At 43.6% G+C, this 18,714-nt stretch overlaps 1 protein-coding gene across 5 annotated transcripts in view; it reads right to left on the bottom strand.

The window, feature by feature from the left end:
- Arhgap28 (Rho GTPase activating protein 28) overlaps nucleotides 1–18,714 on the bottom strand; it is a 174,205-nt gene that overhangs the window by 52,982 nt on the left and 102,509 nt on the right. For all 5 annotated transcript variants that reach the window (XM_052750170.1, XM_052750171.1, XM_052750172.1 and 2 more), the window contains 2 exons: nucleotides 15,214–15,422; nucleotides 7,905–8,122 (listed from right to left, as the gene is read on the bottom strand). In XM_052750170.1, the coding sequence (XP_052606130.1) occupies nucleotides 7,905–8,122; nucleotides 15,214–15,422 (427 nt within the window). The remainder of the gene's footprint in view (nucleotides 1–7,904; nucleotides 8,123–15,213; nucleotides 15,423–18,714) is intronic.

The raw sequence follows: 18,714 nt of genomic DNA, 5'->3' as shown, positions 1-18,714 counted from the left end.
CCCTTTCTAGCCTTTAGAAGGCAGTAAGACAGTCATGGGTTTAAAACTGGAGCAAGGAGGGCCTGTGGCCAGAGAGTGGAAGGGTGTGGCTGGGCCTCCCATAGTCCTGCTTCAGTGCGATAGCCTGAGGGGGTTGGAGTATCCTGCAGCCACTAGATGACACTTGACCTGGAGCCACTTCATTACACTAAAGCTACATAGTAAAATAAATAAATGAATAAACAAACAAACAATAGCATCACTTAGCAGAGTCAGTGTAGAAGCAGCAGAAAGGGGGAAACAGAGAGTACTTGGGCTGACACACTCATCTCACAGACAGTCCATTCAATGGACAGTGGCTCTCTCCTCCGCACATGCTCCCCCACCCCTGCTACTGAGAAAAACTAATGTGCTTGGGAAAAGCAAAAAATGATTCAGGTGTCCTGGCTGGATGTGGGCTGTGTAAGACTCCCCTCACGGAGCTTGCCAATGCCTGCTGCCAACCTAACAGAAACCAGAAACCGGGAAGACTTACTGTAGGGAGGGGTTGACACTTCTGTGAGAAATATGATTAAATTGGGAAAAAAAAATTAGGGACAATTCTGCAAAACAGTACTGTTTCCAGTACCAGCTGATGGCACTTCCCTCCAGACCCTAGTTGGACACATGCAAACCACACAGCAGAACCCTCCACAGGACCAAGAGCCAGCCACGAGTTAGTGCCAGCCAGACAAGCTCTTATCAAATAGAGGCTCAATAACAATGTGTGCTACAGAACCTACCCACCACCATCACTGTCTTCAGAGGACCAAGTGAGGGTGGGGTGGGTCTAAGGCAAAAGAACCATCTGCCTGTATCAGAAAAGGGTACAGAGCAGAAAAGACAGACATAGAGTTGGTCAGGGCAAATTTTCTGAGCTATGAACCCAAGTACACCGGGTGTCCTCCCTCAGACCCTACCACAAAGCACGGCTTAAAGATGACTCCAGACTCATGCCAGAAGGCACAGATCATAAACTAAAGCTGTCAGTTGACACCGCTCCCTGGGTGGCTATAAACTCACACTCACCTTCTCTGAAATTGTACTAAGATAGATCAGATGCTGAACTGGGGGAGTAAGCTCGGTGCTGGAGTGTGTGTGACGTGTGAGACCCCGGCCTTAACCCAGGAGATACTGTAAGAGTACCTAATGTGGGTATCTGGGGACCCACTCCCCTCCTCCTGCGCAGAGTAACAGATTCTGGCCCCACGGTGGCATGTATGATGAAACAAGACTGCTTCCCACCCACGTGTGCCTCCTCAGGATATTTACACTTAGAAAACAACAGGAATGCTATAGGTCTAATAATGACACTTAAATTACTATTGGGTGATATGTGGAAGGCTACAAAAGATTTGCCTTGAAGAGCTTAGCCAAGAAAATCTAGCCAAGCCCTGACCCTCTCCCCACCCCCCAACCCCCAATTCCACGCCGCCCCACATACATTTTTGCACTTCAAGTTACAGCAGTGGTTATTTCTGCTGTGGAAAGCACAGGTAGAGCGGGTGTGAACATGCAGATTTAACTACTAGATTACTTCTTATTCCTTAGTTTGCGCCTCTCTCTCTCTTTTTTTCATTGTTTCAAAGTGAATAAGCATTTTCTCCCTAGTTTGCCTGATGGCCTTAAAAAAAAGGCCAATCCCTTTACCTTACCAATAGGCCATTTTTTTTCCTGGTGATAATTGACATCATTTCTTCATCCAGACTTGCATACTTTTTATAAAAATGAATTCATATACAACAAAAGTCATTTGGATACTAAGAAAAATTAAAGTGCACTTTAGCACAGAAATGACCTCTCAATTCAAACTGTGCAGTCAATCATGAGTTATGAGTTTTCTCTATGTATTCACACAGATGGAGGAAGACAGGTATGGCTACGACTGCATATATACTCATTATTGCATTTAGCCTTTGTCCGTCAATATTGAGGTCAGATTAAATTCTAGGGATGAAAATGTGCGTTTTTCTTTGTAGATAACTATATTCCTATCCCTAGCCTGCTGTCCTCAGGAACAGTATCTTGATCCCCTAACTCCTCAGGGAGTTCTACGTCTAACTAAAAATAAAAACCCAGCATCTCAGGTTCCTTTGAAGCTAAGGATGATGTAGTTCTGAGCCATGAGGTAACTGGAACTCTCCCAAGAAGGATTTCCAGGAAAGTGAGCCTGGAATGATAGGGCCATTGATGCAGTTCCAGGAACTGCCATAACGTGGGGATGGTGCCTGCAGTGGCCAGTCTGACTTCTCAGAAAATTGCTGAGGGCTGGATGTGGATGACAAGGTAGGAATGCAAAAGGAAGCTGGGTTCCCGGCAAGGAAAAGGACCATCTACCTTCAGCTCTGCCTTAAAGGAGAAAAACTCCTATTAGTACAGCTCACCATTTCCTGTTCGTCTGTTCTGTGCAGTCAAGTGTGCACACAAATTATACGTAACACAGTACATAAAGCACACTGCATGACTATATCTGTAGAGCCAGTTGTCAGTTAGGTACACATTTAGTTAAATATCCATTGTGAAATTGAGCATGAATTAGATTGATTGTTTCACCAATTAAATGTGTTGTGAAGAGAATACTTACTCAAGTCTTCCAAACCCTAGAGCAATGCCTTTGGGTACAGACCATGTGTTAAACACCCTGAGCTTAGCACTTTTGACTTAGCATACCATGGCTAACACAAGATCCAAACGCTCTACTCCCTCACTATGGGACACCATTGGAAAACTAATTTACTGGCTATCTAGTGAGATCATAAAATGTATTTTGGCCCATAAAAATAGTTATTCCTCAGTCTGACTGACCATATTTTTCTGTTTCTAGCAAAGATTATATATTTCTTTGAAAATGAAGGGGGAAAAAAAGCACATTAATTTTTTCCAGGAACTAGTTAATCTGTAGGAGAAAATTCGATCAAGAGAACAAAATGCACACACTCCTGTCTCCCTCCCCTACCCATCAAACTAAGCCTCAGAAGATACAGCATCGTTTAAAAGGCTTAGCTCTGGAAGGCACTCAACATTTCATTAGCAGAAAAGAAGGTAGAGGAAGCTCCTGGAAGATTAAAACTCAAAAATGGTTTGGTCAGCCTGGAAAAAGGCACAAAAGAAAACTGAGGAGTTAAATACTTAGGCCCCAACCCTCAAAAAATGGTTCAATAACGTCGAAAAATCCTCAGCCCGGAGAAAGGTCCAAGCGACAAATAGGCAGAAGTTAAACACTTAGCCCCAGGCTTCCACATCCAGAAAGAAATGAAAAAGTTGGGAACGCAAGCCAACTCACAACAGTGATAAAAAACTGAAACACATTGTTCTTGGTAAAAGGGCCAAGCCGAGTCTTTCCTTGACCGATTGCTGAAGGACAGCAAACTCCCTGTGCCACAGTGACCTTCACTGGAGTGTGGTGGCTGTTTGGATGAGGAAGTAGTGGTCATGGACACCAGGGCAGCTGAACTGTATCTTAGTTGGGGCTTTTTGGAAGATAAGGACAGGAGTAGGAAAAGGGATTTTGTTTTGCCTGTAAAGGAAATAGAGTTCTTGAGGAGTCTTGTCACTCGGGCATCAATTGTCACGTGTCTCAAAGCAAAATGTCACAGGTGACACACTTGTCCACCCACAGACCCCAAATCCTTTCCATAGCGGAGTTTGGGTAAGGAAGCGGGTCCATACAACTACATACGAAGCACACAGTCACTAACTACTAATCCCAAGCGATCAATCTAGTCTTCCACGAAGAAACACACATCAGCAGGCGGGGATGAAAAATCAATCTAGCAATAACAATGGGAAGAGGAAAACAATGACTCTAAAAATAAGTTCGCTACCCGGAAGGAAACCGCTCACAGAAAGGAGCAGGCGTTGGGAGGTTACGCTTGAGCTACTGTCTTCAGAGTGCTGGTTGGTTATTGCAGCCAAGAAACAAGAATGGGTGCATCTGAGCACGGAGAGCAGGGGTGGAATGCTTCCCTGGCATGTGCGAGCCCGGGGTTCAATCCCTGGACACAAAACCAACCCCACCAAAGGACAGATTACGATCATGAAAGAAAATCCAAAGGAAGGGAGAAGGGTCATAAACTAAGAAGTATTAAGTTCTGAAAATTAACCTAAGTACAAAGTCAACCGTGGCCAAATTACTGACATTCACAGATGGAGGTTCAAGGGATTTTTAAGAATGCAAAACACATACAAAAAAAAAAAAAAAAAAAAAAAAACAGACCAACCAACCAACAAACAAACAAAAATAAAACCCCTGGAAATGAAAAGGGAAGAATGAAGAGACAGCCAGATCAGTCCAATCCCAACAACCATGCGACAGGGGCCCAGGAGACCATGGGCCAGTGAGAGTTGTTTATAATCATTTAAATATGTGCTGGTGCTCAAGGTCTTCATTTAGTATCGGCACGGTGAATTTGGCAGAAAGGTCGAGCTGGTACAATTTCAAATCCCAAGAGTGAAAATGGAAATCAAAACACTTCTACTTTCATTCAATAAAGGAGCAGGGCTGAGCTGACGTAGGCACGACATCTTCCCAAGCACTACTCAGGGCAGCTGAGGGAAGAGTCCTCTGCAACTCTGAGGGAAGGGGAATTTAAGCTTGGAATTCTATGTGTAAAAAATTCAGGAAAACTAAATTGAAAACTAATTTGAGCATCTATTTTTTTCAAACCATTGGATTCGTATCATCACTCATTAAGGACATTGGTAAAATCATACATTTAAGATCAATCCCGAATCTTCTCATGAAACCGAGAGGTTAAGGGACAATAAGGCAGACGGCTTAGCAGGCGAAGGCACCTGATGCCAAGTCTGATGACTGGAATTCACACCCCCGGACCCACATGGTAGGAGAAAATTATGGAAGTTGAACTCTGACCTCCACAAGTACAGCACACTCTGGTACCCATGTGCAGACACACACACACACACACACACACACACACACACACACACACACACACACACGGGGGTGGTGGTGGTGGTATATAATTAAAAAGAAACTTACTAACAAAGTGGAATGGAAAATTGCAGGCAAATATTCAATCAATATTGGCAAATGATGCTAAAGAAAGATAATGAATGATAAGAGAGGGAAGCGGGAGAAAGGCCCAAAGGGAGAGACAGAAAAGAGGAAGGAGAGGATGAGGAGGAGAGGATGCAGAGTCAGCAGCAGAGGGAGGAAGGTAAAGAAACAAACCAGGACAGATATGGAGCAGGAGGAGACAGGAGAATTAGTGTTTACACTGTTAAGTTCAAAAAGGAAGTTTAAAAAGCCCCAGTGCATTCCTTACAAGGTATCAAGTTTCCTTATTCACAGAAGATGCTGTAATCTTTTAGGGAAAAGATCAGACCTTGTATAATGGGAAGGTATTTTTTCAAAGGCTAGGATTACGTGGTTTTGACGCGTCTGACAGGGAACTGCCTGGAGGTTTTAAGCAGCACTACTAGGCTTCTTGGCTTTTTTTTTTTTTTTTTTTTCTTGCCTGCAGCTACCCACCCCTTACCTTAGCCCTTATTCTACTCTGAAACTGAGCTGGAACTGAAGACGGAAGGCAAAGGCAGAGAGGAGGAGGGGTTCTGACGTCATTCTCTCTTAACGTTGTGTGCCGAGCTAGACCTAATGCCCTGCCCGGAAGCAGCAGTTCAGAGCTGATGGCACCCAAGAAAAACTCCACTCTCTGGTTTTCCCTCACAGTTTCAGTCCATCATGGAATGAAAGGCATTGTGGGACAGCTCAGCTGTGGTTGTCGGAACACACAACAGCGCCTGTTTAGCTCTTGGCAAACCAGGAACAAGTGGGTACAACCTTCAAAGGCCTGCCCCTAGTGACCAACTTCTACCACCCAGGCCCCACTTCCTAAAGGTCCCTCAGACCCCCAACAGACTCCTACCAGGGGGAGAATAAGTGGCCTATAGAAGGTGTTTCAGATACAGGATTCAGGACGAGTCTACAGACCCTTTCTATCTCACAGTTTGCTGGAGTAGAGCCCAAACTTCTGTCTGAAGTAGCTGGAAATAGATTTGGCAAAGAAAGCAGGTAGGCAAAGTTTTCAAGACTATTATAAGATGATTCTGGAAACAATAGAAAGGCAACCCAGGGAATTGAATCTATCAGGACAAACTTTTCATTGACAGGCATCTTTGCCAGGACATCTGCAGCTGAACTCCCGGCTTCAAGGTGCAGAAGCCATCTTTACTCAATTACTGCTAGAGAAAAAAAATAACCCTTCCATCCAGAAAGACAAGGACTTCAACTAAGTTGAAAATTCAAATGTCACAGAACTCCCAATGCATGGCAAGTTTATATCTTAACAGACAACATAACATTCTGCTGTTCGACACACAAGCTACAAGTCATATGTGACTGTTTAGATTTAGATCAATTAAGATTACACAAAATACCAAATTCAGTTAAACTGCTTGTTGCAAATGTGATAGAGGCTGTCATATTCGACAGAATAGAAACAGACGATTGCTATCATTCTAGAAAGTTCAGAAAGAACAGCATTATTCCTGGATATTATTATACAGATAAATATGTTCACTAGGTATATGCAAGTTCCCTGGCAACTACCCTTTATGATGATTATACCTAAGAAAGAAGATACGAACAACCTGAAAAGAATCCAATTGGAGATTACATCCGTGATCACTACCTGTGGTGGTTTGAATAAGAATGGCCCCCAGAGGCTCATATATTTGAATGCTTAGTCACCAGGGAGTGGCACCATTTGAGAAGGATGAGAAGGATTAGGAGGTGTGGCTTTGTTGAAGTAGGTGTGGCCTTGTTGGAGGAAGTGTGTAGCTGGGGGTAGGCTTTGAGGTTTCAAACCCCACACTAGACCCAGCATATCTCCCCAACTCTTGGCCTGCAGATCAGGATGTAACTCACATCTACTGCTCCAGGGCTATGCATTCGCCATGCTCCCAGCCGTGATGATAATGGACTACACCTCTGAAACTTTAAATAAGCCCTCAACTAAATGCTTTCTTTTATGAGAGTTGCTTTGGTCATGGTGTCCCTTCACTGCAACAGAAACCCTAACTAAGATACTACCAAACATCATTGATGTCTTAAATTGTGTCATGACTGACGCGACAACAGAACAGATGAGACACCTCAATCAGATTGATTGACTGACTTGCCCTCAGGCAGAATACTAAATTCCCTTGCAGTACCAAATTTCTTTTATCATGTGTACTCATCAACCCGGCATCCCATGAATCCTCTTTGGATAGCATCTGACAAGGGATCATGCACCCAGAAGTCATTCAATAAATATCTGTTTTAACAGGACACACCGTGACGCCGCTGTGAAATGGTTCAATAGAAGAAGGAAGAAGTCAAGCTGACATAGAAACAGGGGGAGGTGACTAATGGTGCCAGAGTGAAACTCTGGCCGCAGAACTACTAGGGACAAGGTTGCACTCAATCGGCCACTTCTCATAAGAACCATGATACTTAACTCTGTCTATTTTTAATCCTTTATTTAATTGGTTTGCATGTCTTCTAGTTTTTATCATATTAAATTTTCTGAACCTAAAGGCTACTCTTCACTTCCCTACCCCCATTTTAAACAACCCACTTGAACTTGCTTTACACGGCCTTGGGTAAGGCCCTAAGCCTCCCAACTCTAAAGGTTCACTCCTCTATCAAGGAAGTTGCAAATTCAACATAAAAAGATTGACCTTGATGTGCAGGGAAACGTAGCCATGGAGATGATGGCTGATTACTCCAGCCCAGTCTGGAGGATGCAGCCGTGCTCTTGGCTCTAGCGCCCTCTGAGAGTTAGGGTGGACCAGCCTTGTCTGAGATGTTTTCCCATCTCTGCCATACCCTCCCACCCTGAGATCAAAGCAAACTTTTCGGAACCACACTGGTTACGTACAGACGATTCGCTGACTCCGAAGACGTCTCTGACATCCCTGACAGGCTGCTTGTTCTTTTTCCTCAGCGTCTGGGTATACGTGTTGTATCTCTTTTTCACAGCAGCGGCTTGGGTCCGAGTCAACGTCGACAGGAGGGCTTTGCCATCCTCCTCTTCATTCCCGGAGACCAGAGTCGACAATCCCACATCTTGTAACCACTCTGCTTCCAGTTCTCCTTCTGGGAAAAAGCATGACCAGGGGGAGGTTAGGATCGCTCTAGACGATGAACGCAGCCACATCTCTGGACATACCAGACACTCAGAAGCATCAGGAAATGTACAGTTAACTTTCCACTGTTGCTTTGAGACAATGTCTTGAACTTAGGATCTTCCTGCCTCTACCTCCAAAATGCTGGGATTGCAGCATGTGCTACCATGGCCCGCTAAGATGATCTTTTCTTCTGCAGTGATTATGAAAGAATAAGTGAAAAGTTTGTACTCTTTTTTTTTTTCATAAGTAAAATCCTAAAATGCTGCCTAGTAGAGCAAGGTTACCTGGCAACTATGAAAGGCAGTTTTCCGCCGGGCGGTGGTGGTGCACACCTTTAATCCCAGCACTTTGGAGGCAGAGGCAGGTGGATCTTTGTGAGTTCGAGGCCAGCCTGGTCTACAGAGCGAGATCCAGGAAAGGCGCAAAGCTATACAGAGAAACCCTGTCTCGAAAAATCCAAAAAAAAAAAAAAAAAAAAAAAAAAAAGGCAGTTTTCCTTGTTAGAAGATTAAAGACTAGCCGTGTTGGAACCTCCAATTCCAAAAATTAATTAATTAATTAATTAATTTTAAGAAATGGACATTTTGATTAAAACCGTAACAGAGAAAGCATGGTTTACTAGGACACAAACAATTCCTCAGTCACTCAAATGCAGCTTCAAACTCACCACCTCGTAGCTGACTGACATCGGTAAATGTTGTCTCTAGTCCTCAATTTCCCCTCAGCAAATGAGCACCATGCATTTCCCTTCCCTGATGCTGCTCCAGCACCTATTCTGAACACAGGATCAACTTTCTCCTATCAGGAGCGGGGCTCAGTCACCACTGACAGAGTTTCAGTTTTCTTTGCCTTCCCACCGCCGCTGGAGTGTGGTTCTTACACCATCTTCTGTTGACCACGTGGTGCAGGATGGCTAGAGGCAACCTACTGTCCTCACAGATCGTACAGACACTGCTGCTGGACCCACCTCTGTCAGACCCTCACTCCAGGAAGTGGAAGCTGGCTTGCTCTAAACCTATTCATTTGAATCCTGGACTCCGGGTTGGGTGTTGTCCCACGGGTACCATAATCCCTCTCTCTAAATTCCTATCTACCGGTTGAGTATAAGGGTCCTAGATGTCATCTCCTCTGGAATTCTCCCCAGGACATATCGGTAATAAGTTATTTCTATTAATCCATGTATTTGTGATATTGCTGTCTCCGTGCATCCCCTGACCAACACACTGGACATAGGTCAATCTAGCGCACAAAGGAATCAGCTGATAGAAACAAGTATTTATGTTATTTGCTGTGGACACTTAGCCATCAAGCCACCCAAAGATGAAGAAGGACCCTGTGAAGAGCACACCAAAGACATCCACACCCACCTCCCCTGGAGCTCCATCAGGGCAGGGCCACCCTGTATAGCCACCATGCAGAGGGAGAACACAGTGCCCAGTTAGAAGCATGCACCGCAATCGGGATAGCAGTGAAAACTTTATACAGCCAAGAGGATACTTTTTTTGAGAAATTAACTATGAATTCAGCAAAGAACCAGGAATAAAATATTTAATAGCTGTTCATTTTCCTGATACTATGAACATGTGACAATCTGTCTATTTTTCAGAAGGCACTTCAAAACCCGAGGTTCATCTGTGAGCATTAATTACCACTGTAAACAAAATGGATGAAAGTTAAAGGGATTCAGAGTAACGTATCCTGTGCAGAAAATCCAGTGCACACGCTTCTCTGGGAACTATGCTAAACAGGCTTATCAGGAACGAGGGCTGTTTGATGAGGAGATTAGACTGACGTGTAAACATGTTTCAAAGCCTCAGCCGAAGAGTCCTGAACTCTGCTTACACTGTTGCATCATCCGTATATAAACAGACATGCGGAATGTGCTTTCGGAGTCCCATTGCCAACTTGGCGAAAATATTTACTGCTGTGCTTTTCTTACTTGGTTGCTCTGTAAACCGTCCCTTTAATAAAAATCAAAGGTGAGTTAATAACATCCACTTCGATGTTAAATGATAATACTTGGACTAGAGGGAGGTCAAACCTGGAATGACCTGGAAGGGCTTCTTTTACTTAAGCCTTAGGTAAAACTATCATGTCTCAAGATGAAGTCGGAAATGTAAATGAACATTAACATTTTAAAAGATGGATTGTCTTTTTCTCCACTTCTGTAAGGAATAATGAAGGAATAGCAGAAAGGGAGAACAGAGCTAATGTAAGTCATGGGAACTGATGGTTTGAAGCCCAGGACCTTTCCCTAGGGCAAAACATAGCTAGAATGTTTTTCTAGGTGAGGAGCGTCCACAGCAGACACCAGTGTGATTCATGTTTGCTGAATTAAGAAGAATGAAGTCTCATGGCCTCTTCCAGTTGTCACATGTACAGTTTCAATCCAGCATACCAGACCCATGTATCCAACTGCCTACTCAGTACCAATGTTATATTCAACATGTTCAAGCCTGAGTTCATAGTCTTCATCCCCTACCCTGGTCCTCTGTTACTCTTGCACATTACAATATGCGAAGCCCACCACCAACTAATGAGGCAAAGAAGTCGCCCAGGAGTATCAACTCCAAAACACTGCCAAGACTTTTTTATACTATTTCCTTATCACATCTTAAAATCCTCCAAATTCCTTTGTTCATTTTATTTTGTATAGTTAATGTAGGGTCACACTCTGTAGTCTAGGCTAACCTTGAACTAGCCATCCTCCTGTCTCAGCCTTTTGAGTACTGCATTACAGGAATGCACTACGGATACCCCAGCTTCCTGTGCCTCCCTTTATCTGTTCTACCACAGCCTTTGTCAAAGCCACCACCATCTCTCACCTTGACTTCCACAACAGACTCCCAACAGCTCTTCCTAGACTCTCCAGGCCCCTCCAAACCATTTTCCACAGTGTCACTAAATCAGTCCTTGTAAATGCAAATATAAACATCTTTCCCCGGCTTTAAGGTGTTCTGTAAGATGTATTTACACAATGTCTCCCTCCCCTGTTCCCCCATAATACCAGGCTACTGTGGGGTCCTCGGAAGCGCTGTGTCACATCTGGACACAGATGATTGTTGGCTCTGTCATTACTGGCCATCTTCCAGACCTCAGCTTCTCTCTCAAGGAAGTCTTTCTCCCGAACTCAGGAGACAAGGTCATGCCTTAATGTTATCAGCCTCAATTCTACTACTTCTTTTCCCTTCAAGTAATTTCCCCTCAAGTAGGTCTTGATCTCATTTCACTACGCTCCTCCTCCTCTTTTGTTAGTTCAAGTCCATGAGAAAAGGAACGCTTCCAGCTTCTACTTGTAACCCTAATGGACCTTATGGAGCACCTCGCTGAGGGAAGGTACACCCACTTGTTGAATTAATTAGTTGATTGATTAAGCTTCAAATGAAAAATATAATTATGGATGCTGTGTTATTGAGTCATAAAATTGAAGAATATCGAACACTAACTTTTAAAAACAAGCCCACCTATCTTGTGCCGCATGTCACACCGGAAGTCTGACTCCTCAGCAAGCGTGCTGGAGACACACATTAAAACAGGAGTCCAACCTTCCATGGGAGTCAGTGTAACTCTTAGCAAAACAGCACTATGTTATGAGCTCTAAATAAAACACATGAAATCATTGTATAGAGATATCAGAGAAGAACCAAACAAGGGCAGGAACTGGAGGGGAATAAAAACCCCAAATTTCGATTGGGATAATGTACTAGTGTGATTTGAATTTACACTGCTTTTCAGCTCAGGCTCTTTTTCAAGCCCTGCAATACTAGAAAACGAATTTAGGAAGTGAAGGGGATATGAGGTCAAGTTTAAAACAACAACTGTATTTCTCTATACCGGAAGCAAAACGATGAGGGAGGCCCAATGAAAGAATCTCATTAAGAATATGAAGATGAGCCGGGCGGTGGTGGCGCACGCCTTTAATCCCAGCACTCGGGAGGCAGAGCCAGGCGGATCTCTGTGAGTTCGAGGCCAGTCTGGGCTACCAAGTGAGTTCCAGCAGAGGCGCAAAGCTACACAGAGAAACCCTGTCTCGAAAAACCAAAAAAAAAAAAAAAAAAAAAAAGAATATGAAGATGAGCTGGGGAGATGGCTCAGTGGTTAGGAGCACTTGCTGCTCTCCCAGAGGACCTGGGTTAGGTTCCCAGCACCTACATGGTGGCTTTCACAACCACCTCTAACAGCAGTTTTAGACGATTCCACAACCTTTTTGGCCTGACAGGCACCAGCCACACATGTAGTTCACACACATACATGGAGGTAAGCACTTACACACATAAAATAAAAATAAATAAATCTTTTTTAAAAAAGAATATGAATAGTTAAGTCATAGAAACTTTTGCGAGGCATGCATCACACACATACCTTGAATGCATTAATAATTCCTACAAGGCAAGTATAAAAGGATAATGTTTTTAAATACATGAAAGCTTTCACAAAGTGCAAGAACAGACATTAAACACAGGGAACACACGGCACCATTAGCAATTAGTGCCATGAAATCAGGACTCTCGTAAGATACTTCCGAAACATCTCTAGAATCACTCCTATTAAGAAAATTGATAATATCAAACTTTGCAAAGATGTCGGGGGAAAAAAGGAACTCTGTCTTAACCTGCAGGGGAGGGTGTAAAATGGTACAAATACTTCAGAAAAATCCTGGCAGTTTCTTATAGTTAAACACATTTAATAAAAATTCATGTATCTGAGAGAAATAAAACGTATGCCCACAAATAATTTCTACAAGATTTCTCAAGTCATTCATTTTTTTTTTTAAAGTGCTTCAACGGTAAACAAAGAAAATCCACAATGCCATTAGCAGGTCAGGAAAACATGATGTATCCATTCGGCGGACTATACTGCGAAGAGTTGACCTACCCCGCATTGTCTGCTAAAGCTATAACTCTCAGCACAGTGAGTGGCGCCTTGTCAGGAAATGGCATTTACGGATAAACTATGGGTTGAATGTTTTCATTAAAACGTGTATATCATAAAATGGTTCAATTTCAATTTACACGCTGTACTTCAAGAAAGATGAAAATTAAAGACAAAAGGAAAGACAGCTTCTAACACACACACACACATATAAAATCGGAGTTGCGGGCAGGGATGGAGCTCAGGGCCAGAGCACTTGCGCTGCCGTGTGCTCCATCCAAAGCATGGCAAAGCAAAAGCCCAAACAAATCCCTAGCCAAACCAAATTACAGGAAGGCCATAGTGGAATAGAGTGAGCCCTTAATTCCTTAGAGCTGGCACCTGTGAAAAAGAGAAGGCCGCACATGCAAACACCTGGAGCCGTCTGAGGCCGAGAACGGCACAGCGTGATGCCTACGAGCCAAGGGCACCAATGACTGCCAGCGTCAATGCAGACCAGGAAGGCAGCAGACCAGGAAGGCAGCAGCAACAGGGTTCTCCTAACCGTGTCAGACAGCCAGAGAGCAAGACCTTACTGATTTTCAATTTCTACCTTCCCAAACTGTGAAGAATACATTTATGTTGTTAAAAAAAAAAACCATCCACTTATGTGGTACCTTGTTAAATGCATCCCTAGAAACAAATGCCAACTACCCAAACCAAAAAGCAATGAACTACTGAGCTAAATCTCATAAAGACTGGACACAGTGACATAAACCCTATGACACACAAACATGGGAACGTGGCTCCTTTGGCCCTAGACGGTGTCATTGGGAGAGGTATGATGAATAAGGATGAAACAGGAAGTCTTCTGGTTGAATGAAATGCTCCCCCTTCCCATCTCTCTTCGAGATAAGGTCTTACTACACAGCCCAGGTTGGTCTCAAACTAGTGATCCTCCTGCCTCAGCCTCCTGAGTGCTGGGACTATAGACATGATGTATAGACCTGACAAAATGAATCTTGATCCAGGCGGGGTTAGAGGAGTGCATGCCTTTGCCCTCATCAAAGGCCACTGAGTCGTGCACTTAAGATCTTTACATCTTTACAATTACTTTCAATGTGACACCCGCAAATAAATATTAACTTTAGTTAGTAAACCTGCATTTTGTAGCAGTTGAGGCTAGCAGAAAATATTTTCCACATCCCTTGGGCTTCAACACATGGTAAATGTGTGGAGGAAGAGTCTGGTTTCTCATCATGTTAGGGAGTTACTTATAAGGAGAGAATACCAGCAAACCCTGAGGCCTCAGACTTGGAAGTTACTGGGCTGCTAGCAAAAAAAAGAAAAAAGAAAAAAGCAGGAATATGGGGCAAGAGGCATTCTCCTCCAAGTGTCTGCCTGAAAAGGCAAAATGGAAGGAAACAGGAGAAACAGGAATAAGCACACACTTTGCTGCCGGAGGCCCGTTCCTAGAATGGATGCTTATGAACTACATGTGAGGTGCTCCTTGTTTGTGTGGTATGGGATTCTAATTGAATACTTAGAAATGATCCTGTCTTGGTGTTGGGTAGGGTAGGACTAAGAGAGGAGAATAAAGGATGAGAAGGCTTTCCAAGCTGGTAGCTGTCTTAAGGTGAACTGCTGATTAATGAAAACATTCCTGGACATTTTATACATCCATGAGGTCAAGCGAGGCAAGAAGCGTTGGACTGTGCTTTCCAGCCGGGATCCTGATCTCTGAGAGCTAAGAACCATTACACTTTTTCCTCTGTTCGTTTGCTTGCTTTTGGCTTTGTCTCCACTCTCAATGATTAACACGATTTTTATTGTGGACTACCAGGCAGTCTAATATATTAATACCAACAAATGTTTCAAAGTAACTTTTCCCTCTAAAATTGTTAAGGCGAATCTCTCTCCTCCTACCCCCCCCCCCCCCCCCCCCCCGGCTCTTTCACTCTCTTAAATGTCAAGTACACAGATGTAAATGTCAACAGCCTCAGCATGCCCGGTCTGTCTGATGAAAAGGTGCCCACCCCAAGGGAACACCACCCACCAGCAGGGATACCTAAGGACTCTTGTCTGGATGACACTGAGGCCTGCCTCCCTCAGCGCTGGCAGCAGTTAACCCCACCTCCACTGATTATAGAATTGGTGGGCTGACTTCTCCAGTGACGGGAAACCCACAGGGCAAGTCCAGCCCCTTACCATCCACAGGCTTGACCTCGGTGGTGGGCGGCTGCTCCTCCTGCGCCCCCACGCTGCTCTCTTTGATACTCTCGATTTCCCGCCAGAACTCCTCCACTGAGGTGCTGCTGTCTACGGAGGCTTGAGAGTTGGATCGACTGAAAGCAGGAGGATGCAGGGACTCATTGGAGAGCATCCTGTTGATTCTTCGGCAGCGAGGAATGGATTTTCTGCGGAAAGAAGACCAGCTGGATGAAACCAGGTGTAAAGTCACCGAAAAATGGAATCTAGGTTGAGTCAACGGAGACCCGTTAGTGTCATCAGAGGGGCTTGACAGAATGAGCCCCATTGGGGGGACCACTTCTCCCCCCATACTTCACAATAATTCTGTATCACTATATGGACATTAGCAAGAATTTTACAAGTAATTATCACACATAAAATGGGAAATTACATCTGTCAGGAGGAATGTGGACAACTAAAGCTTGTTTCCATAGAGTGCCTTAAGCGATGGCAAAGAGGTAAAAAGTCAGCTGACGGTATCCATGAGCATCCTTCTTAAAGGAAAACAAGTAAGAGGTACGGAGTGCTGGTGAGGATGTGGGGAGACCAGAAGGTCTGTGTACAGCTGGTGGAAAATGTCAGCTGGTTCTGCCTCTCTGGGAATCAGTACTACAGTCCATCAGAAATATATATACATACATATATATATATATATATATATATATTGGTTTTTCGAGACAGGGTTTCTTTGTGTAGCTTTGGAGCCTGTCCTGGAACTCACTCTGTAGTCCATGCTGGCCTCAAACTCACAGAGATCCGCCTACCTCTGCCTCCCAAGTGCTGGGATTAAAGGCGTGTACCACCACCGTCCAGCAGAAATAATTTTTAAAAGATGTATTACCACATAATCCAGCAACTCCACTTCTGGGATACACCCCCAAGTAACTGAAAATGGATACTCAAAGAGACATCTATACCCTCATGCTCATAGCAGGTGGTCGTCAGTGGGCAAATGGATACGGGGTGGTAGTACATGGAGTGGTATTTCGCAGATGGTGGCTCAGTGGTAGAGCCCTTACCTAGCATGTGTGAGGCTCTGGGTTCAATGCCCATCAGTGGGGAGTATAATAGAAAGGGCATTTTGAAACATGCTTCAACATGGCTAGAACTTTGAGGCACTGTGTTAAGTGAAATGAGCCGGTCACAAAGGCACACAAAGGAAACCGTGTGATTCCACTTCTGTGAGGACTGAGTGTAGTCAAGGTCACGGAGACAGAAAGTGGTTGCCAGGAGATGGGGGTAGGCAGTTAGGGTCTCAGTTTTGCAATATGCAAAGAGATCCATGATGGCGATGGTTGCATATTAGCACAGTATTTAATGACACTGGGCTATACTTACAAATGCTTAAAATGGTAAGTGTCATAGCTATGCATTTTAAAGTTGTAAAATAAACAATATATTTATAATAATTTTATAAAACCAGCTGCAGAGATTATGAAGTTGTGAATAAAAGCTATGTGTAGCCTGTGGGCAAGAAGCCAGAGCTCAGAGACCCTTGGCAAAAATGGGGAGAAGCACATCCCCACTAAGTGTGAGTCTAATGGCTGAGGAGGGCAGTGGCTCCTCCCATGGCCACTCACTCCCAGGCAGCACCTCCAGGAACGTAAGAGAGCAGAAGCCAGGGTCAAGCCCTGCGTGGCTTCATGGGGTTGGCTGCACATATAAAACACCCAGAACATAAAAACAGTTGAAGGAAGCATGCTTTCAAAAGAGACACAGTAAGCTACAAAAATTTCAAAATGTGGTCACTCAAAGAGATTTTGGTGAATGACACAAAATAAACCTTTGACTTTTATAGTATGTAACTGACAAATTTCCTGAGAGCAAATTGTTTATCTGGAATACCCTAGTCCCCAACAATGCAGCCTGAATTTCTTTCTTTATTCAATAATATCCAATGTTCTTAATTGCTACAGTTTGGCTCTTAAATCATCCCTAAAAGCCCTTGTATTAATGGTCTGCACCTCAGCTGGGGTGCTAATGAGAGGTCATGGTGTCTTTAAAATAGAAGGTCTAGTCAGGGTTGTCACTGGGAGCAAACCTTTCAAAGAGAGATTGTCACCCTGCTCCCTTCTCACTCTTTGCTTCTTGGTCATCATGTGTGAACATCACACACACACACACACACACCCCACCGGAAAGGGTTAACCAGATACAGTGGTGTCCAACTCTGGGCTTTAGGGCTCCCAGGACAGCTACATTTGATAAGCAGGGGAACAGTGGACTATCATCAAACTCTGCCATGGCCTGTAGCATCAGTGAAGCTCATTGATACAGTCACATGAGATTATGCAAGAAAAGCAAGGCTACTGCTCTACAGCACAACCAAAAAATTCCATCTCTCCATCTTTTGTAGACTGGAGTCGCCATTGCGAGAAGATCCTGCACCTGTGTCCCTGACCTTTTCCTGAGGCCTGATCATACAGAGTTTAGTTCTGACATTTTGTTACTTTTTAAAACTCAAGACATTTTAGAAAAGGTATGAAATACTCACCTCTAAAAAATGCATTGTGCAATAAAAAAGAATTTTAGGCAGCCTTGTTTGATAAACTGTTGATAAGTTATTCTGTGAATTCCTTACTCTTGGGTAAGGCAGACCCGTGCGTGCAGCTGAGACTTACATGTGACCCACAGGCCATCAGGGAGGTCGGTGCTCCTCTTAAGGCTTCGGTGGTTGTGTTTTCCTTTTGTAACAAAACTAAATCTGAACACCACTAACAAATGTACAAGGTATTGGTAAATCAACACAGGTTTCTTGTAATGCCGAAACTATCACCATTATTCACAATCCACTGTCCTCCAAGTATCCTATTCAGAGAAAATCGTATAGCTATCCAGAAATTTGTATAATTGTGGATTCTATAGCCAAACTTCTTAAAAAAAAATACACTGTCATAGGAGGGTGGTCTGATGGACGTTCACAGAACAGCATGTATAGATCCTGGGTTTAATCCCTAGCACCAGACCGTGTGTGTGTGTGTGTGTGTGTGTGTGTGTGTGTGTGTGTGTGTGTGTGTGTGTGACTTACAAAATTACAGTTTTAACACAGACTAAGTTTTAAGAATTATAACAATATATTCTAAGAATAAATTTAAAACCAATAATTATATAAAACAAAATGGAGGTTCTTTCCTTATCTGAATTATATCAGTATCACTATATAAAACAATTCTCTAAAAATGTTTATTATTATTTATTTTACATGTGTGGGTATTTTTGCTTACATGCATGGTACCTGCAGAGACCAGATAAGGTAACTGGATCTAGGACTGGAGTTACAGATGGTTATGAGGCACCCTCTGGGTGCTGGAAATTGAACTTAGGTGCTCTGCAAGAGAAGCCAGTACTCTTAGCTACCAAGTCATGTCTTCAGCCCCCATAACAGTTCTTGTTTTCCTTACTCCAAAAATATGCCAGAGACATTTTTTTCTTTGCATGCCATGTCAATAACTGCAGGCA

This window comes from Peromyscus californicus, unplaced genomic scaffold (genome assembly GCF_007827085.1).
Source record: "Peromyscus californicus insignis strain IS unplaced genomic scaffold, ASM782708v3 Scaffold_21__1_contigs__length_65335640, whole genome shotgun sequence".
NCBI lineage: Eukaryota > Metazoa > Chordata > Mammalia > Rodentia > Cricetidae > Peromyscus > Peromyscus californicus.
The sequence above is the reverse complement of the archived record's forward strand: the minus strand, read 5'-3'. Positions and strand labels throughout refer to the sequence as shown.